The sequence below is a fragment of the Ambystoma mexicanum genome, chromosome 11, assembly GCF_040938575.1.
Source record: "Ambystoma mexicanum isolate Mex_15411 chromosome 11, UKY_AmexF1_1, whole genome shotgun sequence".
Taxonomy (NCBI): Eukaryota; Metazoa; Chordata; class Amphibia; order Caudata; family Ambystomatidae; genus Ambystoma; species Ambystoma mexicanum.
This window is the reverse complement of record NC_090934.1, coordinates 1,461,193,680-1,461,221,326: the sequence shown is the minus strand read 5'-3', so window position 1 is coordinate 1,461,221,326 and position 27,647 is coordinate 1,461,193,680. Positions and strand designations below refer to the sequence as shown.

The window sequence follows — 27,647 nt, the reverse complement described above, 5'->3', positions numbered from 1 at the left end:
GTTTTGTCTGGTATTACACTGGATTATAGCGTTCATCTCTACCGAGATGAACGAGGGGGGAGGGGGGAACAACACCACCCTTGCCCCTGGAACGAAAACAATTCCGACTGTAGGTATCAAAGAAGGTGATTTCTTGATCTGGGATGGATCACACTTTGTGTGGGGATACTATACTACACCACCCACTGCTGTCCTCTCACAATCGAGAACCAAAAATGTAAATAATGACACAATGTCCCAACCTGGAACATACAACAACCACACGATCCCTCCCGCCCCAATTTCAAACAACGATCTCTTGTTTATTAAGGAGGATGGAAAAGTGATTATGATGACAGAACACAAGACCCTATATGAAGAATTAGAAAAGGGGGGTGGGAGGGAGAAAGGGGGGCCTGGTTCTTCACCTACTATAACGAGAAGGTACAGAAGAAGGGAGAAAAGTAGGCGGAGAAGAGAGACTGGTGGGAAAGGGTATGATGAGTATTATGGACTAGGGCTAGACAAAATGGAAGACCCACGACACCCACACCAAGCAAATAAATGGTATGCAGATATGAGCACAACAGCCAAACAAACAACCAATGAGAGCTGTTATGTCTGCTCACTTATCCCCCATGCATCAGGCACACCTAAAGTATTGTTGCCACGAGAATTGCCCATTGTGGATGCCCAATGTCTCCTTCATCTCACGCTGTGTAGAATAAAGAACACTTTCCAAGCACACGATGTCTCTTTCAGAATGCTACAGAACAACAAAACGTGCTATTCGCAGGCGTCTGGAGTGATCTGTCTTAAAGAACCTTTCTTTGCGATACAAGGGACACTGTTCTCCGAAAACAAATGGAAAGACGAAGAAGTGCTGTGCAAGGCAGAAGCACTGAAAGGTGTCCAACCGGACAAGTTGCGGTGGATGGAAAGAACGTGCTTGCCAATATGGAAAGAACACATCCCTAAACTAACATGGGTAACAGCGATGGAGAAACCCTTCAAGCTACAAAGTGAAATACAAAACGAACTATGTTTCAAGGGAGAAGGAAAAATGGCAATGGGAACGAACAAGAACTGTAACAAAACTCTCACCATCCCAGATATGAAAAAAGGGACAGCAGCACTAATGGACACCTACTGGGTATGCGGAAACAAGGCGTACTTACACCTTCCCCAATCATGGAGTGGTAGCTGCTCAATGGCCACTTTGCATTCAACACTAATGGTGATTCCAGAAAGCCACATTGATGTCCTGTCCTCCGGAGGGAAAGGAGAAGAGCTCTCACGGAACAAGCGAACCTCGAACTACATATCACAAGCATCATCTGACTTATTGGCACAGGTCCCAGACAGGTATCGCCTGTTCAGTTCCGTGGAAACATTCTTTGCCTCGTTAGTCTCAAGTGTCCAAGCAAGAGCAAATGCAAAATGGCTCCAGATCACACGGTGGGAACTGATCCAGTTGGCCAATGACACTGAAGAAGGGTTCAACATAATAAAGGTAGAACTACGAGCTCTGCGACTAATGACCATGCAGAACAGGTATGTTCTAGACCTGTTAACAGCGATCGACGGAGGTGTTTGCCGAAAAATAGGAAGTGCGTGCTGCACGTTCGTACCTTCCGAAGATGCAGAAAATGGGTCCCTGTCCCACGTTATTGAAGCAGTACATAACCTGGGCGAGAAGATGAAAATGGAAGGTGGAGCTGAGGATAGCTCGTGGTTCGACAATATCTTCTCTTGGGTTCCCTCATGGCTTGGAGTGACAATGAAGTTCCTGATACCAATAGTGGTGATCATCCTTGTGATGTTCTGCCTGTGCCAGGTGGGCCTCCGATGTTGTGCTAATGCAGTTCCTAACGGTGCAATGATGATGGTGACAATGGGCAACTCCGGTGGTACAATTAAAGCAACACAAGAAGTACATGTGCAGACAGGAGCAGACAACACCCCCAGGTACCAGTTAGTGCCTATGTGCCGTGACAAGTACATAGTAGATAAACTATGGCACACCACTATCAAAGAACCACGAGACGTAGAACTGGAATGGTATGAGGAGGTCTGGGTAGATCTGGAAGAAACTGGCGACTGTATATATTTAACATGTACACCAGACGAGTATGCTAGGAGAGGTGAGAGTTTAAGGGGGGTGTGCAGAGCATGGATGCCTATAAAAGGAACCCCTGCATGGGATGGTGCAGTGTTAGAGGAACAAGAATGTAGAAGATTGGAAGAGCTAAAGAAATTCGTTACTTTAAGTAACGAAAGGGGGGAAATGTAGGGGAGGAATGGCCACGAGGCCCTCCTCACCTACAGCTCCCTCCCCAGGTGAGGGCCATGGCTCGTTGGGCGCACCCTCATGCCACCCGGGCCCAGGTGGAGGGGGGTTCGCCCGCCGACGACATTGCCCACACGCACCCCGTCTTTGCATTTACCAAAAATTAAGTTAGGCCTAGACGCCATCTTGCCCAGCAAACATGGTGTGAGTTCAGCACACTGTAACGAGGCCCCCACCTTTGGAGGGCCTTTCATGCATCTCTGTCGCCTCAGCAGCCCTGACAGATCCACTGCGAGCGCGTTCCCATGAGAAAGTCGGAGATGAGCTAAACCCGAGACGCCAACACGGCAACATTATATTAGTAACAATGTGATATTGCACCCCGTATGACCCGGACCGCAAGGCCGGGGTAGCGAGGAAAAAAGCTGAAGCATCACTATCTGAAGAAGGTAGAAAACAATTCAAGTATTGGTATTAATGAACTACCTCTGTTTAAAATGTGAATAAGCCATAAAAATGTAACGTTATATGATATCCCTCCAGGTCTGGACTAGTGCTGCTATAACCACGGAGAAAGATGTTGACCAAACGTGTAACCTCTATCTGTAAAAGTGTTTTTTCAATAGTATGTAGAAACTTGAACTCATATATGTTTTCTGAATCACCCAAAGCGGCGAGCATCAATCTCTGTAGGCCATAACCTAGATATCCCTCGTATAACGTCTAATGTACATACAATACGCACACAATGTAGTGAATGTAATGTTAGGTAATGAAAAGGTACTGGAACCGACTGTCTTAAAGAAATGTGTAACGAAATTGAAATATATATGTGTGTCTAAATAACGTCAAAATAAGGCAGAACAGTATAAAACTTCTGCATTCACTGATCGGCAACGCACGAGGAAAATACCTTTGTGGATATGCAAGGCCATTCCCTCTCCCACCCTACCAAGCCTGCCAGATAAAAAAGCTAAGACTTGTGCCGCGCTCCCTCACCTCCCCCAACCAAGCTGGCGTTACTTCAGAGAGTCAGAGGCCCCGGCGCCGCAACCAAGGCCACAGCCCGCCACCTGTGTTATTTACAGCACGGTAATAAACCCACGTTTGAACCCACTGATCTACCAGCACCCTCTCATAAATCCCCCAAACCCCCCTAGACCCCCCAAGAACCCTGACTCCGTGCAAGGACGATCCCCATCATTGGGACAAGACACAGAGACCCATCCATATAATAACTTCTAACGCAGCAGACAGACATGTATCATTCGGCCCAGGCCCCAGAGCCCCGTCCTGCGACCTAAAATACCGGTCAATAGGACACAGGTAAATCTCACCCCAACCGACAACCACCAGACCTCTCACGAGGTGCATTCCTCATGTGTTGCGTTTATTTTATAAGATAAGCTGCTGAGCGATTTATTAATGAACGTAAATGTCGTTTTCTGAATAACTGCAAGGTGCATGGCCTAGGGCAAATGAGACAGGAAAGGTATTCGTCATTGTCACAGGCTGCCCCAGCACACCAACACCGCACGGATGACCTCAAGCCGGCCTGCCAGGCCCAACCCAACCCACGAGGCTGACCAGTGACGTCGTCCTGCCAAGACCAACCACGCTGCAGCAACACCTATAGTTAGTCGACGACACCCAATCCCAATTAACTTGTGCCCCCTATAGTGTTTAGGTGTTGATGACGTTTTTTGTATTAGAAATACGCCTGTCTTTGCTATTGTCAGACAGAGCGCTCTCGGAGGTTGCAGAGTTCTTTGCATGCCTTATTCTTGGATAAACTCCCATTTACGCTCACCCGCACTCTGTCTTGGCCTTATTCCCACTACGGGAGAGTCCTTTATTGTCTCTCATTGCGGGGAGGATCGTGCTGAAATTGGGGGCGCTTCCCTTCAGTGCTCACATGATCGGAGAACCTGTTTAACCTTTGTCCTATGTCTAACCTTTCCTACCTACCAACCTCAGAATTTACACAGTACAAAGGTCATATATAAATGCCATTACTGTCCTAGTTAGTGAAGTCACCTCAGGGTGTAGGAAGTGTGTATGAAGCATCTATAAGGAGTATTGTCTTTCTATGTATTTATTCTGGGAAAGTAATTTGAAGTGTATTTTTATTGTTGCACATTGCCCCTTTATAAAGACTGTTTATTTAGAAACAACTGTTAAATAATTATTTTAACTAGAAAGCTTGAGTGTAAGTGTTATTTGGATACTTGTATTGGTGTATTTCATTTCTACAGCTCACATTTACCCCTCTTGAGATCAGTCTGGCTACTTTGCCACACTACCAACGTGAGTAGTACAGACCTATACCAATAGGTGGGTTACCTAATACCAAGAGGACAAGGGTTGTGTAGTCTCCCACATCAATTCTTGCCTAACAAATGCCACTGTTTGATAATGAAGCATCAGGCTCCTACCAGACAGAAGTATCATTACCTTCTACTGGAGTGGCAAACTAGGGGTATGAAGATGCCTCACTTGGCTAGAACGTTCTCATTACAACTGATACTCACCTGGACTAATGGGCCCAGTTTGGGGAGGCTTGGATGGTGTGTTCTAGGTGAATGTGCAAAGCAGTGAGCATTCACCCTGCGTATCTACTATTAAAGTAATACAATACACTATTATCAGAGCAGAAAGTTGAAACGCATTTGACTAAATTCTTCCTTATAGGTTAAAACATTGCCTGTTGTACTCATAAGATGTGCAATGGAGACAAGGCATGACCTATACTGCTTATTAAACCCTCTGTTATAGTACTCTGTTTCCAGAATGGATGGCCAGATTGAACCTGTTGTGCTGCACATTCTCTTTTTTTATGGCATTTCTCGATTCTCTACTGTCACCACCTCTTGAAAAATAACATTTGCCAGATACTCTGTTCCACAAATCTTAAGATTAGAGGCAACATAAAAGGATGCATACACTTGCACCATTGTCATCTCAGTTTATGGAATCCTCTATGTAGGGAGATGCTAAAGAATTCCGAGTGAAGGTGGATGCGAATGTGCAGAGGTGCATCATTGATAATTAACCCTGAAATGCTATTGATGTACTTTTAACCTGAAAAGGCACAGGTTGGGTTGATCCTGATCGAATGCACATGATGTCTTATTCGAGCTTTACACTCATACAATGATTTGTAACTCCTTTCCGTCAAGTTAGGCCTTCTTGTTTCCTAGGCAAGTTCAGTGTTTGCTACGGTCAGATCAGCAATCTCTCATGTTTTCAGTTGTGCTTTCTTTGGCCACCATCTAATGCAGTATGCTTAACCAGTGTTGTCTTCCTTATAGACTCATCATATGTGCCTGGCCACTCTGCTCAAGTATAGCCCCAAAACCCTCAAAAGAATCAAGAATCTCATCCAAGGCAAAGAAGCCTACATGGTTGGTGGTGTCCTCCACAAAGATGACTTAGCTGTGGCAGACATACTAAAGGTGCCAATCCTGGGATCCGAGCCAGACGTGGCTCGTCTCTACAGCACCAAGTCTGGTAGCAAACGGATCTTTGCTAATGCAGGAGTGCCCATGCCGCCTGGGGAATATGATGTCTACAGTCTACAGCAGGTAGGGACAATCTCACAATGATATGTTATCCATTGCATGGAAACCTATTGCTTGGTGTGTCAAAACAAGCAACTTCTTTGTACATATCTCGTCTATCGCTCTGCATTTGCTGCTTTCGGGTCTTACAGCTCTGTAAAATACACCAATTTCTATGTCCACTTCCTCATTCAAACTTTCATTCTTTAATGTCTATTGCTACTCACTGTTCACTAATACAACCAATTATGCACTCTCTTCTTTTGTCTTTCCGCCATGCTTCTGTACAACTTCAATTCAAACCTCCCAATGCTTAACTCAACTCTTCTATGAATGTTTGCCTCTTATGTCTGGCTATGCCTCTTTCCTTATCTCTTCACTTCAGATTTGTTTTATGTGGTTTCAAAGTCTTTTCATGATGAAGCTCCTAAACAGCTACGCACGCTTGTCTCTGCTCTGTATCTGTACTCATCAATCTATTGCCCTTGTTAATCTGCGCTTCTAAAGGAATTGAGATGTGTCCAGCATTACCTCTTGTTGCCCAATTGGGAAAGAGAGCACTCACTCTTTTCGTCCGTGTCCGGACACTGGAGAGGGAGACTGCTATGCAGCTATGTATGACACAGTTGACCTGAATGGCACCAGAGCGCTAGAGTTAGTGGCTTATCATTCTGATGAGGTTTTGGCAAATGTGTCTTCTCCGTTATCAAAGCTTTTGTTGCCAGGAGCATGCAGCGTTATTCACAAATGACCACGATGTTAAATAAGTGAGATGTTCTACTAGGTCAGAGGTCACAGAGGGACATTGATGCAATCTAATTTGTCTGTGCGGTGGCGTTAAGGTTTTCATGTTGCCAAATACCATACGCTCCCCAAAACATTGAGTTAATGAATTTTGATCAAGTTCAACATCATACCTTCTGTGCACAGTGCTCCAGGACATGAGCACCAGTGCCCCAAGAGCAGTGTGTGGAGCATCCTTACCTGTGAAAGGGTGAAGTACCGCTGCATCTTGAGCAAGATGTGTACATCATTACCTTGGAAACGATGATACATCACTATAGCAATGCCAAGGACACAGCCATGATATGATATGATATATGATATGATATGATAGTTTATTTATATAGCGCCTATGCACAATGTGTTTCAAAGGACTTCAAGGCAAGGGAGGGAACAAGCGAAAATACAATGACATTCTTACAGGCCATGAAAAGTAAGGATGTGAAATTAACTATCATATTCGGCCTGATGACATTTCAGATAGTGCAAGAGCTAAGACATAGAAAAGGAAGGGAGGGGGAGAGTGGGAAGGAAATGGTAACAGGCGACTACCGTACTAGACCTGACGACATTTCTGGTAGAGCCGGAGAAAAACAAAAGGTGAGGGAGACAGAGGGAGGTGCAGAAAGGGAGGGGAGGAACAAAACAAGCGACTATCGTACTAGGCCTGACGACATTTCAGATAGTGCTGGAGGGGTTGGGGGAGGAGACAGACGAGGTTGCTATCATACGAGGTCCAGAGACAATTCTGATAGAGTAAGTGCATAGAAGAAAGTAAGGGTAGGAGAAAACAGAGAGTAAGCAGTCAAAAAGAGTGGAGAAGCAAGAGGGGAGACTGAATACAATTGCAGACGTCAGTAGCAACACATAATGTTGTAAGCCCGGATACAAGATGAAGATGGGAACAGTATGATTCAGGGCCACCATGAGTACAAGATGCAAAGGAAGTCGAGCAATGAGAGTTGAGAAAGGGTGACGCACCGTGAATCAGTGAAGTACATAAAAGTCAAATCCAGCATTGGCCACAATACGGTGATGGTGAAACCAGAATATATCAGGACAGACTCCTACAGAAGTAGGCTGGAGAGGGCGAGAGGGGGGGAGCAGGGTAGACGAATCGAGCAAAACTGGACACACCTTTGTGCGAGAAGGGTGGGGGGCACAAGGGAACATCACAGGGAGACGAGAGGGGGTGGGGGATGGCCTGTGGGGATAGAGGGAGTAACACATGTTGGTGCATGCTTACCTGCTGTCTGAGCAGGGGCTGGCGCCCTGGGTCCGCCTGGTCCGAACAGGTCCAAACAGGAATTGCCCTTTTCTCAGTCAGCCCTTCGCTTCCGGTGCCCGGGCAAGAAACCCCCTTGATCTAAGAGTTAAGAGCAGGAAGAATGAGGCAGGGCTAAGAAGGTGGGTAGTGCTTAGGCCAGGTGACCTAGATCCACTTGCACATGCTCCCCATCTGCAAAGGAAAAGGGGCTGGGGGGCTCCTTAAGTAGGGAAAAAGAGCGGCAACCAGGAAGGCACCAGTTGGGCGGTGCTTGCTAAGTGGGGAAAAAGAGCGGCAACCTGGAAGGTGCCAGGTGGGCGGGGCTTAGGCCAGGTGACCTAGACCCACTTGCACCTGCTCCCCATCTGCCCAATGCTCCCCTGTGGTTTGTTACTCCAGGTTAATCTCTTACTGGGGACTGTCTTTCTGTTGTGGATTCTGGCTGAGTGCAGGTTGGGCTGAAAGTAGAAAAGGATGATCTACTTAAATAGCCCTTTTCTTTTTTTAATTTTTATTTTTATTTAATTTTATCAGTTTATCACAAACCTTTAAAATATTTACAAACAAAACACAACACATCGAAGAATCACAGTCCTTTAGAAATACCCCTCCCATTTGCTCTTCCGTGCGGTCTAATCACTATCCTCATTACTCATCAACCAACGGTAAATTCAAACGATTTTCAATTATCATTAGAAAACGAGTCAATGGTAGTATCAATTTCATGTCCGATCCTTGAAACATATTGGCTCACCAATCGTCGGCACAAAGGGAGGGGTAAGTTAGGCCCCAAGGGCCCAGATGGATTGTCCTTTCTGATCAAAGTGTCGTGCAAAATAGCACCAAATGCTTAAGGGTTTCCTTGTCTTTAGTGCATAGTCTACACAATGGATTTGTGATTTTATTACATTTCCATGAGGCCAACCGTTCTTTGGTTTTAAATATGTTTAGACGCAGCATCATGAACACTCTTCGTGCCTGAGGATCTGGAAACAACTCAATGTAGCGTTGTGGAGAATTAAATGCCAGAGTTTCGAGCGGCGCCTCACTCATCATTTTTGCTGCAGGTCGTTGTGTACAAGTTTGATCCCAATCCACACGCCAGATTTTTAGTTTGGCGGCGTTCGGGTCATTATGAAGCATGTCCAAACTGATTCCATATTCACTCAGAATCTCTTCACATCTCAGACCACAGTGGCACCATGCTGTTGTTTGTTGGTGTTAGATCGTGAAAGATGTCGAATTGCGGTATTTGCTCGCAATAGCGAGTTTTGCGAAACAAGCTCACCAGGGTCCAGCATACACTAGCATGGAGCGATATGAGCGACAGTTCATATCTCACATATGCTGTCAAAATTCCCCTTGGGAGAGCCAATACCTTAGACCAGAAACAATTCTCCAGCGATGTCCATGTTTCATGGGTACAACCCAAAGCGTTTTCAGCACCATATAATAAAACTGGGATTACGTTTTGCTGGTAAAAAGCTAGCACTGGTTTTATTGAGAATTTCCCAAATTTCTTTTTCATGATGACAGCTTGACTTGCCAATTGCTTGCATTTCCTTTTGGTTTCAGTAATCCATGGCCCATAGTTGACTGATGAATTTATTAACATGCTGAGATATTTTACGCTCTGGGCTATCTGAATGGAATCCTGACCTAGGAACCATTTCAGTTGTTTCGATTCTTTTCCCTCCTTGGCTGTTCAGGTTCTTTAACACCAGGATATCACATTTTTTTGTGTTTATCACCAAATGGTTAGTTGCAACATATTGGTCAACTGCATTCAGTTTCCTCTGGAGGGCGACAGGTGTTAGGTTCATCAGGACCAAGTCATCGGCATATAACAGCCAGCTTAGATGTGACTTAGCAACTTTTGGTGGAAAAGAACTTACTGAATCGATCGATAAACCTATGTCCGATATAAATAAGCTGAATATAGCGGCAGCTATGGGGCAGCCTTGTTTTACCCCTTTTATAGATTTTGATTGGTGCTGTTAGATTTCCAGAACGATCCAAACGGATTTTTATTGAAGTTTCAGAGTGGAGATCCCAGATTGCTGCTACTAAATCAACCGAACAGCCCCAACTTTGTAGTTTTAACCACAAAAGTGGCCTGTCGATGGTATCAAATGCACAGGAAAAGTCAATGAAGGCCAAATAGACCTTCGTGTTTGACTTTATCGCCTCAATTTTCATCAGGTTTAAGAGTAGCAGATTTAGTGAGCAGCCTACTTGTTTTACAAATCCAGATTGCCTTTTGTCTACATGATTAGACTTGACTGCCCATGCCACCCGTTTTTGCTGCAACATTGTGGCATACATTTTCCCCAGAACGTCAAATAGTTCAACTGGGCGATAATTTTTTGGGCATGTTCTGTCTCCCTTCTTAAATATAGGGACAATGACAGCAGATTTCCAGGATTTTGGGGTCCTACGGCACTTACTTATTCTGTCAAATAGGGCTTCGCATATATAGATGCCCATAGCTCAGGATGCTGTTTAATAGTAAAGTTGGTAAGGCCATCAGGGCCTGGTGCTCGGGAGTTTTTTGCATTCTTGATTATTGACACAATGTCTTCTCTCGGAAAAGTCAGGGCCCACGGTTTCGAAGATGTTTCCAATGGGACAAATCCTTGATCCTTTGTTTTGTAAAGGGCTTCAAAATGGGCTATCCAAGAGGATTCCGAGACCATGCAAGACTGCAATGCAATTTGAGGAGCTTGAAAGTTGTTAATGAGACTCCAAAAGTCCCTTGAGTTTTTATACTTCAATGTAGCTAGCATCTGCTCCGCATCGTTTTGCACTAAGGCATGTTTATGCATCTTCAACCAGTTCTTATATTTTTGTTTCACCGCCTTTTTTCCAGTTTTCGAGCGGCAGCATCTAGGGACTGAGCTCTCCTAAGTGCAGCATGCATCCTTCATTTTTGAATAAGGATCTCGAGATCGAAGTGGTGAGCCCGAACCATGTTAGGGTTTTTTAGGCCTACCTTTGTTTTGAATTGTGTCAGTAATTGATCGTATTCAAGATCTGTACTCAATTGACAATACTGGATCATCACAGCGTTAACTTCACTCTCCTCCAATCTTAAACAAACTCTGTTTGATTCGACCTGGAGTTTGTGTGCCCACTTTGGCCTTTGAGCAGATTCAGATGTCACAAATTTCATGAGTAACATATCATGATCACTGTTTGCTTTTTCACAGGTCTTCAGCGAATGTATCCTAAGATGCAGAGCTTCAGACACGGACATGTAGTCTATAATAGATGATGAATCCGCACGGTGCCATGTGGGAACGGGTGGTATGTCACCACAAGTGTTTCCATTCAACATCTGGAAATTTCGTAGACCCATTTCGATTAACCATGCTTGTGCCAGTATGCCTAGGTCTGATTTTACTTGCTTAAGTAGGTTGATGTTTAGATCTCCACAAAGAATTATTTTCGACCAACCTAAGGATTCCACCCGAAGATCAATTAATCCTGTTATCTGGTCAATGAAATCTGTCTTTCCTGCTCGTAGATGGTTCCAATACAAGTTCAGTATTAAAATCCTGTCTTGAGTATGCTCATGTGCACCGACTCTTTCAATGAACGTCTCCTGAATATAAGGAGAGTGGTTGACAAAATGTATAATACCCCATCCCGATGCTCTTCTCACCATCATCAGCAACCCTGACATAGGGCGCCCATGTTTTGATTTTATAGCTGGATTTATTGCAATCTCAAACTCCGAGATTACCGGCAGCTCACTTAACCATGTCTCCTGTAAACACACGATATGGAGATTGTCTAGCCAGATTGTATTAAACAGATGTATAAACCCTCGTGTGTTCCAGGATGCTAAACAGCACTCCATGGGGGGTTCAAGCTCCTGGCATTATTGGTTATTTTTTATGTTTAAGGCCCCTGCTAACCAATGCCATTCATAATTTCCGGGGGCGGAGGTTGTAGTTTGAGGATCCTCTTTGATGTTATCCTCGGAAAGTCCTTTTCTTTTAATTGTGATTCTTATTTGCGCATTTCGACCATCAGATGCCACTCCTCCATCACTCGTTGATGTTTGAGTTATCATTAACGGAAACAGTGATTGCATACGTTTCTGATCCAGAGCTTGCGACAAACTCGAATGCCCTTGTGAATCCTTTGTCGCCGTGTCTCTTGTTGGAGCCGGTGCTGTGGATAGGCTTGAGGACGCTTCCCTTTGAACTTCCGAGCCTCCATTGGAGGTTGGTCGAGACGCCTCGGGCTCAATACATTTGTAAACGTCGAAGCCCAGTGAAAACAACGCAACGTTTTCCTCCAATATAGATGTAACAAGTAGGTCTGAGGTTAGGTGGAGCACCACCTTGTCGTTCGTTCCTTCAACTGGAAACTCCACGATTTTTAGATCATTTGACGTTATGGCACGTAGGCTTGGAACTAGATAAAGTAACTTAAGTACAGTTCCTCGATTCAAGATCAAGTTATCAATTGATTCCAAGCTCTCAATTTTTACCTTGCGAGTGATGCTCTTATTTGGGACTGACTTTAAAAAAATTTCCTTTGATGTTTGCGGATGTCTGTCAGCCACAATCCCTTTCGCCTTTCTTCGATTGTTTTTCGGAGACTCGACGTCAGTGCGTCTGGTCGAGGGCCCATGGGAATCATTTTCATTAGCTGATTGGTCGCTTCGTCCCGAGTTCCACCGTAACCTCCCCAGTCTATCAGCTTGAAAATTAGCTAGACACTGTTATCTCTTCTCATCCATTGTGAGGAACACCGGACTGAGTAAAGGAGGAGGCAGTGAGTTGTTGCTATCTCGTGCCTCAATGAGTTCACAAGACCTTTCATGTAACCCGCATTTTATAGCGGGATTTCTGCAGTCGTCCTTGACGATGCGTGATTGAATTGTCACAGGCTTGTCCAAGATTATTTTGGCTGTCGGCTGTACAGGATTATCCTTACATTGAATAGGCGCCGCACTTGGTTGAGCTCCCATGTTGTGCAGCAAATCTTTGCCTATTGATGGTGCATCTTCCAGATCCACGTATTCCGGCTCATCGTACGTTGACAGGTCCAGTAGCTCCACCGCGATATCCATGGTTTGTGTGGTACTCTTCGTTTGTATCTGTTTAACAGGTATTTTTTTTACACTTTTACCTTGAGTTTGAGATTGATTTTCCAAGTCAGTAGACACTGCCTGGACGATTTTGATGTTCCGCAAGAACTTCCAAGCTCCATTTAAAGTATTATTTTTCCTTGCCTTTTGATTTTTTGATTTCTTACTGGTTATTTTAACAGCAAGTTTAGATTTTGGTGCCAATTTCTCAGACTTTCCCAAGGCTTGGGGCTCTCCAGTAAAGATTGAATAAACATTAGGCTGCCCCACTGTGGAAGGAGTTAATCGATCTTTTGAAGTCGGTTCCATTTGAATGCTGACTCCTGAGGTCGATGCCATTTGAGTGTCCTGGCAGGTTTTGTTAGCGGCACATCTAGCCTGCTCAAATGCTGTATGGAATGACAAGTCAGCGACGTTTGGTGTAAAAGAGATTACCCATGAGCAAGGACCAGTCTTTGCCGAAGAAACTGAGGCCTTATTTCCTCGTCTACTGAAACTGTAACGCCCTTCATGACCTCTACTGCGGGCTCCTCACCCACCAGAGTGAGCTGCATTGGGATTGAAGGCTGAAGACGTTGCTGTTCTTGCATAATCAAAGCATAAGCTTGAAGGTGGTGGTGTTGTAATAACCTGTTATGCTCTTCCTCAGCTTGGGTTCTGGGCTTAGCACTAATTTGCCCTCCATCGAGGTTGGAGCACTCAGAAGACCTTTGCCGGAGTGAATGATTTGTATCGTATTTAAATAGGGCAAGTGTCTCCCGGGCAACTTCAGCGAACAGCCTTTTATCGGTTGAATCGCTTTTTCTGCTCTCACTTAATAGGTTGAAGGCTACATCCAGTCTTTTGATGCCCTCGTGTTGTTCTACATATGAGCGATCACAGGTTTTTTCCAGTTGAATCAGTTTGGAATTCATCATTGCCACAACAGTCGTTAAGTCTTTAATTGCCTCATGTATATTCTCATAGAGTTTCATAAAACGAGCCAATGAAATCGATGAGGATGCCAATAGAAGGGCTTGCAATTCAGTTGGGGGCAACACAGACGGTATTTCTGCTCTTGTGGTTTGTGCATGGAGCTTCAGCATCCTACCGGAGTGGTGCTCCTTGTCACGGCGAATTTTAGGGAACGGACATTCCATCAAAGATGAATCCATAGAGTCGTTGTGTGAAGAGTGCTCATTGCAATACATTTCCTCATTAGCCTCATTTGCATTCCTATTTGAAATGGAATGTCTTTTTTGGGAAGTCAAGTGAATGTCAGATATCTCATGCCGCGACTCCCCATTGGGCAGGTGTTCATATGTCTTCTGCCGTTTGTAGCAAACCTCTGACCATATGTCGCCCGTTGCCCCCAACAACTGGCTATTATTTCGTTTTAGGGCTGTTTTAGCCTTAGAGTCTACAGGAGTCATGTGTTCTTTAGGTTGCTTATTTGAACATGCTTTGTTCAAGAGCACTAGATTCTGTAGGATGTTATTCGCAAACCTCAGCGAGTCTCTTCTTGCAGCATTTTTTTGGCTCGCATCCGACTCAATCAGGCTGCCAAGATTCTAACTCTGTTCTCGACGTTGCCCCTCTGAATTTAAATTAATTTGCTGCTGACTAGAATCATTAACGCTATCTTCATGAGAGGACCCAGTGTCCAATTTTCCCCTGGCACACACTGGAGAACTCGCAGTGAACGATGCTTCTGCCTCCTTTATGATGTGCATAGAGTCCTCGCAGCCCAGGCTAGAGAATGAGAGGTCATTCAGACCCGAAGCTGCTTTCAGTAATTCTGATGGGTTGCAATCTTTCGACAACTCAGTTTCCTTTCCTTCTAGACTGTCTCCACCAGGGGGAGCCTCTCCCTCCTCACAGCAGCCAGTTTCAACTTCACACCCGGTGGCACTCTGGTCACGCTGAAGCGAGCTCTTCCTCCCACCGTACCCTGCCCCTTCTGAGACAGCGTCCACGGGACCATTCAGCAGGTGAGTGTTAGCGACTACTGTTAGAGGAGTGGGAATATTGACGTTGTAATCGGGACACTTGTTTCCAGTCACAGCTGCATTGTCGAAGCATGGTGCAGCACATTCAGCGCCACTACCTGGAGCAGTACAGCTCTCCTCAGCAGCGCCGGGAGTCAGACGAATTCCCTCACGCGAGTATGCGGGTTCACTTGAGGCAATTGGTGCCTCGAATACTGTGTCACAAAGTATATGTGTGTGTTTAGCAGCGTCAAGTTCAGGATCATGTTCGAGATTAGGATCCGAATTACAGTCGGCTACATCAGAGGAGCAGGAATGATAGCAACTTACTTTCGGGATGAATAGAGGACGTTGAGCAGCTGTGTCTTCCGTTAAACTGGCCCAATCACGACGCCTCTGAGCCCCGAGTCCTCAATACAGGAGACGGTGCAGCACCCATTGCTCGCCCACTCGCCAAACAGCTCCACGTCCTCAGCCCTTTCCACCTCAGGGCTTCACGCCGCAAGGGTCGCAGAGGCGGCCTTAAGTAGTCAGCTGACCAGCTTGTTGTTAAAGGCACACGTACCTCTACCCTTTTCTATGGGCTTGAATGAGTTGAGAGTCTCTCTGCTTCCTTCACACTCGCCACAGCCAAACAGCTCCACGTCCTCAGCCCTTTTCACCTCAGGGCTTCACGCTGCAAGGATCACAGAGGCGGCCTTAAGTAGTCAGCTGACCAGCTGCTTGTTAAAGGCACACGCACCTCTACCCTTTTCTATGGGCTTGAAAGAGTTGAATGAGTTGAGAGTCTCTCTGCTTCCTTCTCACACACCACAGCCAAACAGCTCCACGTCCTCAGCCCTTTCCACCTCAGGGCTTCACCCTCAGCCCTTTTCTCATTTTACTTCGATTTCACTTTACTTAAACTCGGAGGTGCATGTAAATAAACTGTTCTCGCCGGTGACAAAGACCAAAAGGGAAAGAGGAAGGAAGGGGAAAGGCATTCTCAATTTGTATAGAAATGTCCACCCCGACCCCACTCTCCCTACTGTATAGGCCGGCAGAAGGCCCGGCCACGTGCTCCTGGCAACAAAAGCTTTGATAACCAAGAAGACACATTTTCCAAAACCTCATCAGAATGATAAACCTCTAACTCTAGCGCTCTGGTACCATTCAGGTCAACTGTGCCATACATAGCTGCATAGCAGTCTCCCTCTCCAGTGTCCAGACACGGACGAAAAGAGTGAGTGCTCTCTTTCCAATTGGGCAACACGAGGTAATGCTGGACACATCTCAATTCCTTTAGAAGTGCAGATTAACAAGGGCAATAGATTGGTGAGTACAGATACAGAGCACAGACAAGAGTGCGTAGCTGTTTAGGAGCTTTTGCATGGAAGCATGTGATGTATCTGAGATTCATTATATTTCCAGTTCTTCGAGATATCCCACAACCCTTTTTAACTCAGTAGTTTAAATTTAAAAGGTTTAAATAAACAATAAATACGAGTCTGCAATACTAGTTAAGTGAAAAAAAGCATTCATTAAACGTGTTCTCATTCTTTTACGAACTAGGTCATTTTCCTTAATTTGTTTGATAGAATGAGGGGACGGATTCTAATCCATCACCCACTCTGGCCTGCCATCCAAATCCGAATGCATTAATGCCAGCATCTAATTTTAATGCTGGCAGTAGACATTGGTTTCTTATGCAATCTGGCAGTTTTTTGCAGCTGCTTAAAGCTGTCTGATTCCATGAGAATCCATGTAAATGCCATTTACTATTGTTTCCAATAGGAAGCGCAAACAATCCACGGAAATCCGTGCACATCAGGACTTCTGTGCATTGCTTGTGCTTTATAATAATTATTGTTGTATTTATTGAGTGCGAACCTAGCTTCGAGAAGCAACTGAGAGCTTTACAGTGGCATACAACAGCACAGATGCATAACAGAGCGCTTTTCAGAGGTAACAGAAATACAGTGGGGGCTAGGATACAGGGGAAGGGTACAGCTGTACAGGGTGGTGGGGACGAGAGGGGCGGAGGGCGTCTAGCAGGTCAAGTGTCGCAAGGGTGACGTGATGGCCTACGTGTTAGGAGGCGAGACTTCTTGGTGGGTCTTGAGCTCTTTTCTGAATTGTAGGAGCGTGGGGGCGAGCTTGATGCTGACGGGTAGGAAGTTCCATAGTCTTGGGGCGTAGAAAGAGAAGGCTTGTTTTCTGGTCCTTTTCCTTTTTCGGCTGCGGATTTCAAGTCTGCACATGTCCTAGCTTCTGGTGGTGCGCTATCTGAACGTTGATGCTGAGTTTCTCTGCGAGGTAGCTGGGTGACTTGAGGGCGACTGCCTTATAGATGATGCAGCAAGACTTCTGATTCGTATCTGCATAGGCCCTTGATGTGTCGAGCAGCTGCAACTTCAGGGGCACAAGGGAGGAGGATGCAAGGTAATGCAAGCAATCAAAATTGCGTGGAGGGACTATGCGAATAAGAGTGCACGTTTGTGGTCCCATCTGTGCAGTTTGCATGAACTAATAAAATGACTAGCACAGTGTCTTTACATTTCAAAGCTAAACTGCATCCATCACTTAATTCTCTTGAGCCCCAAAACATCTTTTGCCACCGGAGTCTTTTAATGTAATAGAAACAGGAAGTCTTGGGGAGACTGGGGGTTTTGGGGTCTGATTGTGGAAAACCTCTTGGACTGGAGTGCAAAGTGCAGACATCATATAGTCTGCAGTTTTCCATTCACGTCTGTGGCTTTCTATTTTCAGCCTTGTGAACTTTAAGACTTTTGTGTGTAATCCAGATGGGGCTGTTCCTGAACATTGTCCATCCTTTGTATTGTCTGTGTTCCAGCACTCTGTACCTTCTGGGTTTCTATGCTGGTATTCAGAAACATGTCTTTCTGTTCAGCGCTTGTTTAAGACCACATGTAGGACATTGTTATTCACACAGTTGATTCGGAGCACCAACTAGCATGGCCTCTTCATAAGATTCAGCACTTTAGAGTCCATTACATCAGTACACCACTGATTTGAAGATGAGCTTTGAAGGAACAATTTTGCATCTCACTGATCGTCCCGGGTGATTTTCTGAATCCGATAAATGAAAGGGCAATATTCAAATTGGAGTGCTAGTGTTGTTTTGTCATCTTTTTTGTGTTGCAAGAATCCCGTTAGCTGTTTCAGCGTATAAAGATAGCTGCAGGTGTAGTGCAGAATGTTGATGAGATGTTGTCCATGTTTCTAGGCTAGTTCTGTGTGTGATGTTCGAGGTGTGCTTTTGGGCAGACTACGCTCCTTTTCCTTTGTTTTAGAGACTGTAGTGACTAAAGCTTGCTTCAGAGCTAGGCAAGGCACTAAAGAGACACCAAAGACGTTGTTTGTTTTCTTCATGGAGTGGCCAAAAGCAGCAGTTGATTGCAGCGAAAGGGAGAGGTGATAGAGACTGGAGTGACAGGGCAGAGTGTAGGTCTTGGGATAGCCCCCTCCCTGGGTGCAGTGATCACAGCGGGTGATTGACGGTTCTAAGATTGTTCAGAGGTGCAAACATGGCTTTAGCCCTAGTATCAGGTAAGGCAAGTCACTGAGCTCCTTGGTGGATGTGCACAAATCGGATGCTGCTTCACTTGTGGTACAACGCATGGAAGAACAGCATAGAAGATGCACCCGGCCTGCAGTGCATTCAAAGGAAAGATGCAGTTTTGGATACTGGTTTAACTATTGTCTTCTGATAGTTTCATTGTTAACAAATCAAATGCAGAAAGCATATCACGGTAGAGGTTAAAAGAGACAGACATGATCGAAGCAGTATCTGTACGTAACTAGATTAGCATGGACCGCAACAAAGACAAAACCACTTCCTTATTCATTGCTGCAAATATGAAGACCAAAGAAGTGCTACTCTAGAGACTTTAAAATGAAAAATGGAAACTGAACGATGAACAGCAACTGCTATTTTTCGTGGTAAAAAATGTGAAATTGGGGAAAAATGGTCAGGATCTTGCAATCTAAGGTAGCCAAAAGCCTAAAGCCACGCAGGAGGATCCCATGCTTGGTGAAAACTGAGGCCTTATTAAAGTATATGGACCAAATTCGTTTTTGTCCCTCTGTAAGTAAACAACGTCCAAGAAATAAATGTACACGTATTTTATACCAAAACCCCACCAAAGCGTTCTATTATTGTTTAGTTTTTTCCTTAACTTTATTTGACCTCTTCTTGTATAACCCACATTTCTGATGTTGTTAATCTGCTTCGAATCACATGCTGTGCATGTGGTCCGACATCCAGTGGTAACCGGGTAGTATTGCATCTTGTCTTTCGAGAATCGAAAGGGAACGTCGACATGGGCTTGCCTGTAACACTATCCCTACGTGACGTGTAGTGTACCCAAGATCCCTCGTGCATCGAGGTCCCGCAGATCATTTTTTTCCACCTCGCATACTGGTCGCCTTGATGCGGAGCTCATCAAAGACTTTGCTTATTGTCCCATCGGCCTTTGGTCAAATAATTATATAAAACATCCATATCACCCTGTCCCTTATTTCGACGGCTGTTACAGACCTCCGCTAAGACCTTCAAGAACTCAACGGATGGTGATCCAGTCGGCGCAGCCGACCATGTGGCCGGGTGTTAGGCAGAAATCTGTGCAGTTCCCTCTGGGACCACTGCAAAAGATTTAAGACTACAGGTGTTTGGCAGTAAACCCACTTGGTAGCAGTCTGTACCACACAGATTCACTTGGTAGCTGTGGCTGAGCAGTCAGACTTCCCTCAAGAAGAGTTAGGCAGTATACAGAGTATTCACAATAGGTCAAAAGAACACAGTAGAACAAGTAAACACTAACCAGGGCTTGGTGTAAAAGAGATATAATTATTTATTTAAAACCACATCTAGAAAAACACACAGGCACTAATAGTAAGCAATTCAAAAACACGGTCACTAAAAGATATACACTCCCTTAGAAGAATATTAGACAAGTCTTAAGTAAAGCCCCACTTATTTTCAGACAGCGGTGAGCGCTTAACGTAGATGGCACTCTAATAATTTTTTTAAAAGGGAGAGAAAAGCAGAGAATAAATTGAAACAGAACCCAACACTTTTTCACAAACACGACAAGAGAGGAAGGCAAAGTAACACCGTGAGTTTAGAGTCAGTAGGCCGGATCCACTTTAAGGGGATCAAAACGAAATGTGTCCAAGGTCACACGGTTGCAGTGCACAAGAGTCTTGCAAAGGTTCAAAAAGGAGTTGGACCAAAAGAAAGGGACCAGTTAGAGGGTCAAGGCGGCCAGCCCAGTCCAGAAGGTTAAGGGGTTATTCTTACCTTGTAGCAATCTTTAGAAAGGGAGGCCTGGCGGACACGGTGCCTTAAAGTGGTGAGAATACTCCAGCGGGGGCAGTTGTTCCTGGCAGCGGATGCAAGTCAGTGCTTCGTCCGGGGGAAGAGAGGATCTCGTCGGGGAGGAAGACAGGAGTCCGCTGCACTGCCAGGGAAGAAACCAGCCGCGGAGTTCTCAGGTAAAAGGAGCAGTCCTTTTATTCGCGGTCCAGTGGTAAGTGGCTATCCGGTTGCCGGGGTGCTTGGCACGGGCAATTCGACCATAAGACGGTCTGGGTTGCAAAGAGAAGAAGGTAAACTGGTTGTGCCCACCAGTCAGGGGAAGAAGCCTCTCCAGCCAGGAGATCTTCTCTGTCGTCGGGAAGTGGTGAGTCGGTTCCGCAGGGCTCCACCGGTGGTGTCGTCGTGGTAGGTCGGCTCAGCTTCTCCCTCGTCGGATTCTCAGGTCCTGTGGCGACTTCTGAAGTTCCAGTCCCCAAAGTCCTGCTTTTATGCAGCACACCCCCATTCACTCAGCCTAGCTGTCAATCAAACATGCTAAGTGGTGAGCCGGCCGGCTCACCACTTGGGCCAATCACACAAGAGTGCGACTTGAGTTACCAAGGTAACTCAGTCCAGGGTGCCTAAACCCCCTCCCACGCCCCCTGTGGTACCCAGACACAGTGGCACCCCTTTTGGAGGCTTCTGTGGAGAAGCCCGCCAAAAAGTGGAACAAAGGGCTCGACTTGGGTTGGAGTCACAGAAGAGAACACAAACGCCATTTTAGAATTGAGTCCTGGCAAAAAATACCAACCGGCAAATTAATATTAAATAAATAAATCAGCGGTATGTTCGAGGCTATGAGAATTAAAGTTGGTAGCCTCGAACAATGGGAAAATCCCATAAGGATATATTTGCGGTCGAATATAAAAAGTAGTATCCACTGCCACCAGCCAAAACTCGATCAGGGGGGACAGAGACGTGCCCCCTCGACTAACAGACCCCGGGGCAATCGAATTGCCCCGTCCAGTACGTCCACAATATAATGGTTTGTACTAGTTTCTGTTAATAATTTGGGACTAGTAAAGCCAGTGGTGACTTTACATGCCCTGGGAGACAGTAGTCATTCCCAGGGTATGGAGTCTATGGTGGGGTGTCACTATGACACCCCTGTGTTACTGCACGGAGGGTGCTGTGTAACACACATAGTAAAAACACGAGACCCTATGGAGTAAAGGACCCCATAGCCCATAAAACACATTAACAGTGAAAGGAACACCATAAATCATGTCCAAGAGTGGGAGAAAAAGAGTCTCACTCTTGGCAGGAGAAAAAAACAAACTCCAGAAATCCAGCAAAGCTGCTGGGGGACTCACTAGGTTAGGAAATTCAGCCTAAAGAGAGAATTCTCCCTAACACTCGCCCCCCCCCCCCCCCAGACTAAGGGACAGGAGGATTTAATCCACTCCTGGATGAATCTCATACCTCTAGTCGATGGCATACACCCTAGAGAGACCATCAGCATTTTGGTGGTGACACCCTGACCTGTGCTCAATGGTGAAATCAAACCCTTGAAGGCAGATTGACCATCTCAATAGTTTTGGGTTTTCCCCTTTCATTTGCATCAACCATCTCAAGGGTTGGTGGTCAGTCTGAATGACAAAAGTAGAACCATACAAGTATGGCCTAAACTTCTTCAGAGCCCACACAATAGCAAAGCACTCTTGTTCAATGGTTGCCCACCTTGTTTCAGGATCCTTCAGTTTTCTACTGATGAAGCAAATGGGGTGCTCCCTACCTTTCCCATCCAGTTGACTGAGGACTGCCCCTATTCCTACATTTGAAGCATCTGTTTGCACAATGAAAGTTTGGTGATAGTCAGGAGCTCCGAGTACTGGGGCTTGGCAAAGAGCCTTTTTCAGGGTTTCAAAGGCCTTATTGCATTACTCATTCCACCTAACCTTTTTAGGGAATTTAGGGGAGGACATGACATCCAGTGGAGAAGCTATGGACCCATAGTTCTCAATGAAATTCCTGTAATACCCAGTTAGACATAAGAAGGCTTTCACCTGGGTCTGAGTAGTAGGTTTTGTCCAGTTTTGCACAGCTTCAATCTTACTGGGCAAAGGCTTTATTTCTCCACCTCCTACCTCATGTCCAAGGTAGACCACTTTACTCTGTCCAATCTGGCATTTACTTGCCTTTATGGTCAGATTGGCCTTTCCAAGAGCTTGCAAAACATATCTCAGGTGGTCCACATGTTCTTCCCAGGAATTGCTGAACACTGCTATGTCATCCAAGTATGCCATGCAGAAGTCCTCCATCCCATTCAGAACCTGGTTTAACATCCTTTGAAATGTAGCAGGTGCATTTTTCAATCCAAAAGGCATAACCTTAAACTGGTATAAGCCAACTGGGGTAGAAAATGCAGTTTTCTCCTTGGCATGGTCTGTCAGGGCTATTTGCCAATAGCCTGACATCAAGTCAAATGTGCTGAGGAACTTGGCTGCGCCAAGTCTATCCACCAACTCATCTGTCCTTGGCAAAGGGTGGGCATCAGTCTTGTGACTGCATTAAGAGCTCTGTAATCCACACAGAATCTAAGTTCTTTAGATCATGCCTTTGGTACTAACACAACTGGGCCAGACCATGGACTATTGGAGGGCTCTATTACCCTGAGATCAAGCATCTTGTTCACCTCACCTTTGATGTGGGTTCTTACATTTTCTGACATTCGATATCCTCTGCTTTTGACTGGCAGACAGTCACCAGTGAGTATGTCATGCTGTCCCCAAGGGGTCAAGCCTGGTGAAAGTGAGAACAGAGAGGCAAACTGATTTAACATAGTTTTGCACTCTTCCTGTTGCTCAGGTGTCAGATTTGAAGAGAGATTTACTCCTTCAATCTTTTCGTCTAAAGGTAAGCCGCTGAGATCAGTAAGAGCTTCACTCTCTTCTTCTTCCTCTGATGATGCTAGAAGCAAAGCTCCTACATCAGGTCTGGAGACATACACTTTTAGTCTGTTGGTGTGGAAGACTGTTGGAGCCTCCTTGGGATTACCCAAGTCCACCAGATAGTTGACCTCTCCAAGTTTACCCACAACTTTGAAGGGTCCCATCCATTTTTCTTGTAAGGCCCTCTGCCTTGTTGGAATCTTAACGAGAACTAGCAGGTCCTGAGTAAACTCGACCATGTTAGCCTTTTGGTCATGCCAGTGCTTGACCAATGCTTGTCCAGCTTTCAAGTTATCACTTGCTTCTGCCATCATTTGTGACATTCTCCTTCGGAGACCTATCACATAGTCAGTCACTCTGACTGGCTTGGGGGAAGGAGCACTCTCCAACCCCTCCTTGATCAGGGCCAAGGGACCTCTGACCGGATGACCATAAAGAAGTTCAAAGGGAGAATAACCTACTCACTCCTGAGGGACTTCTCTATAGGCAAATAGAAGGCATGGCAGTAGAAGGTCCCACTTTCTTTTAAGGGGGTCCTCCAAAGCACCTATCATGCTCTTCGTGGTTCTGTTGAGCCTTTCAACCATCCCATTTGTCTGAGGGTGGTATGCGGTTGAGAACTTGTAAGTAACTCCGCAGGTTTTCCACATGGCTTTCATGTAGTGGGACATAAAATTCAACCCCCTGTCAGAGATTACTTCCTTAGGAAACCCAACCCTGGTAAAAATACCAAGGAGGGCCTTAGCCACAGCCGGAGCTCTAACAGTCCTCATAAAAATTGCCTCAGGGTATCTAGTAGCATGGTCTACTACAGCATGTATAAACCTGTTGCCTGAGGAGGTTGGAGGATCAAGGGGGCCAACAATGTCAATCCCTACTCTCTCAAATGGGACTCCCACTACAGGGAGAGGCACTAAAGGTGCCACATTCTTGGAGCCGACCTTACCAGAAGTCTGGCAGGTGTGGCAGCTCCTGCAGTATTTATCTACTTCAGCCCCCATCTTTGGCCAATAAAAGTAGTGAGAGCCTTTCCTTAGTCTTCTTGAAACGCAAGTGACCAGCCAAAGGAATCTCATGGGCTAACTACAAGAACTGTGGTCTGTTCTCTTGGGGTACTACAAGTCGTTTGTTGTCCCCAGGTGCAGACTCTGTGGGTTCATTGTAGAAGAGGCCATCTTCCCAGTGTAACCTATATTTCCCAGGCTCTTGCCCTTCAGCCTGAGCATCTGCCTGGTGGCGAAGACCTTCCAGAGTTTGACATTCTCTCTGTCCCTTACTGAAGTTTGCCCTGTTGGGTCCACCTTCTGCCAGTAAAGACTGCAGCTCAGGATGGTCAACAGGATCCAGATCTCCAATGAGTTCCTGGCCTTCCACTAGCTCTTCTTCAGAGTCTAGTTCAACCACACAGGGTTGTACCTCCCTCTCAGCCTCAGCTGGAGGGGGTGTTACTGGTGTAACTTTGGACAACCTAGGGGAAGTCCTCGTTGGCTGCACTGGGGTGCTGGCTGCAACGTTCTTTTTAGAAGTTTTAGGTTTCCCTCTTTCTTCTAGTTTCTTAGAGACAGCAGCTGACATCTCCAGTGGAGCAGGAGTGATCTTTCATCAGCATCTCATTGGGAGTACCTCTCATGGTTCTCTCCCTTGCAGGTCTGGTGAGCTCCTGTAACCTTTTACTAGCAGGTCTGGGGGTATGTGACACTACTCCAAGAGTTTTTAAGTCATTACCCAGCAGAACCCTTCCTGGAACCTCACTTTGTATGCTGACAGGTATCTTTACAGTCATGTCATTACACTGGATGAGAACTGGCAATTGGGGAAGCATCTGCACAGGCCCTCCAGCTAACTTGGTGAGGCGTTTGGGTGCCTTAGCAACATCCTCAGCCTGAAAAAACGATTTGTCCACCACAGTTATGGTGGCCCCAGTGTCCCTAATGGCAGGAGTCTCCTGACTATTCACCTGGACACTGTCCTTATAATACTCTTTAGTATTATCTGGGATAGAATTATAGACCTCTAAGTTCTGTTGTTCGCATAAACCCAGGGACACTAAAGAAACACTGGCTGAGACTCCAATGGGTTCATCAGCCAGTAATAGAAAGTTTCCACTTGCCATTTGTACTTCCTCCTCTGGAGCGAAGGCTAAGGAGACAAGCTGGACCCCTGAAGGTTTGCCCTTACATCTGGGATCTCTTTTCACATGGTCAGTAGAGCCACAAACAAAGCATTTACCAAATGCTTTCTGGAGTGGTGGCTTGTTCTGACCTCCTTCTGGTTTGGCACCAGGAGGTACACTAGCCTGATTTGGTTTCCCTTGTGACTTACCCTTTTGGTTTTGTTTGGGGCCCTCTTTGGAATTGGAATTATTAGAATTCTCTTTGGAGTCCTTCTTTGGCTGTTTTCCCTCATCCTCTTTCTGAGTAGCCCCAGAATCCTTGTGAGTGGCCCTGTTGGCAACCCACAAGTCAGCAGCCTTAGCTAACTTCCTGGAATCTAATTCCTTTGAATCAGCCAAGTGCTGTCTGAGCTCGGGAGAGCAGGCATCATAAATTGACTCCAACATTACAAGATTCTTTATTCCTTCATAAGTGTTAACTCTGTAACCCTTAATCCTCTAGGTTTTTCAAACTTTCCAGGTAGCCCAGGGGGTACCATCATGCTTTTTGAGGGGCCTAAACCTCTTAAGGTACTGGGAAGGGGTCTTCCCAAATGTAGCTATCAAAGCTAGTTTCACACATTCATAATCCTTCTTATCCACCTCCCCCAACTCCATTACCACATCAGTTGCAACAGGGGGAAGCCTAGAGAACAACCAGGGAATTAACTCATTCCCTGTGATGTCCTGGAGCCCATGATTATACTCAAACATTTCCAACCAATCCAACACATCCAACCTAGGTTCATACATACCCACTAATTCCTTAGGCATCAGGGGTCTTTTGGGACTGGAACTCCTAGAGGAACCAGAGGAGAGAGAAGCTTTTTCCACAGACAACTTTTTCATTTCTAGTTCATGATTAAGCTCTATTTCTCTGAGTCTTAACTCAGCTTGCTTTTGCTCAGCCTGGGCATTCATTCTCCTGAACTCTAGCTCTTGGTTTCTTTCAGATTGAGCCAAAAACCGTTTGTACTCTAATTCAAGCTTCATTTTCTCAAGTTCAAAATAAGCAGGGTTACATGTAGGACCTGGTATAGGCCCAGTAGGTACAGTAGGTAAGGCAGACAGAGGCTCAGAGTGGCTAACTTCATTAGGTTCATTTTCCTCTTCTGACTCATTATCAAGACTTTGATTCAGATCAATACCATCACTGTTTTCTACATTTACTGGGGGGGGGGGTAGATTCCTCTGTACCACCCAGACTTTGGTTTTCTAACAATCTTTCTAGAAGTTCCATTTTCTTGCCCTTCTTTCCGTAGCAGACATAGTTAGAAAATCAGCTTTTTCAGTGCTAAGCTCTGTGGTTAGTTGTCCTAAAGTGTTCAAAAAAGCACTCTAAAGTGTATACTCAATACAAATCCCACCGCTGTACACCAGTGTTAGGCAGAAACCTGTGCAGTTCCCTCTGGGACCACTGCAAAAGATTTAAGACTACAGGTGTTTGGCAGTAAACCCACTTGGTAGCAGTTTGTACCACACAGATTCACTTGGTAGCTGTGGCTGAGCAGTCAGACTTCCCTCAAGAAGAGGTAGGCAGTATACAGAATATTCACAATAGGTCAAAAGAACACAGCAGAACAAGTAAACACTGACCAGGGCATGGTGTAAAAGAGATATAATTATTTATTTAAAACCACATCTAGAAAAACACACAGGCACTAATAGTAAGCAATTCAAAAACACGGTCACTAAAAGATATACACTCCCTTAGAGGAATATTAGACAAGTCTTAAGTAAAGCCCCACTTATTTTCAGACAGCGGTGAGCGCTTAACGTAGATGGCACTCTAATAATTTGTTTTAAAAGGGAGAGAAAAGCAGAGAATAAATTGAAATAGATCCCAACACTTTTTCACAAACACGACAAGAGAGGAAGGCAAAGTAACACCGTGGGTTTAGAGCCAGTAGGCCGGATCCACTTTAAGGGGATCAAAACGAAATGTGTCCAAGGTCACACGGTTGCAGTGCATAAGAGTCTTGCAAAGGTTCAAAAAGAGTTGGACCAAAAGAAAGGGACCAGTTAGAGGGTCAAGGCGGCCAGCCCAGTCCAGAAGGTTAAGGGGTTATTATTACCTTGTAGAAATCTTTAGAAAGGGAGGCCTGGCGGACACGGTACCTTAAAGTGGTGAGAATACTCCAGCGGGGGCAGTTGTTCCTGGCAGCGGATGCAAGTCGGTGCTTCGTCCGGGGGGAGAGAGGATCTCGTCGGGGAGGAAGACAGGAGTCCGTTGCACTGCCAGGGAAGAAACCAGCCGCAGAGTTCTCAGGTAAAAGGAGCGGTCCTTTTATTCGC

General features: G+C 45.5%; 1 protein-coding gene across 2 annotated transcripts in view; it reads left to right on the top strand.

The window, feature by feature from the left end:
• Positions 1-27,647, top strand: part of IQCH (IQ motif containing H) — a 1,923,049-nt gene that overhangs the window by 1,025,157 nt on the left and 870,245 nt on the right. For both annotated transcript variants that reach the window (XM_069625132.1, XM_069625131.1), the window contains one exon: positions 5,581-5,853. In XM_069625132.1, coding sequence (XP_069481233.1) covers positions 5,581-5,853 — 273 coding nt within the window. The remainder of the gene's footprint in view (positions 1-5,580; positions 5,854-27,647) is intronic.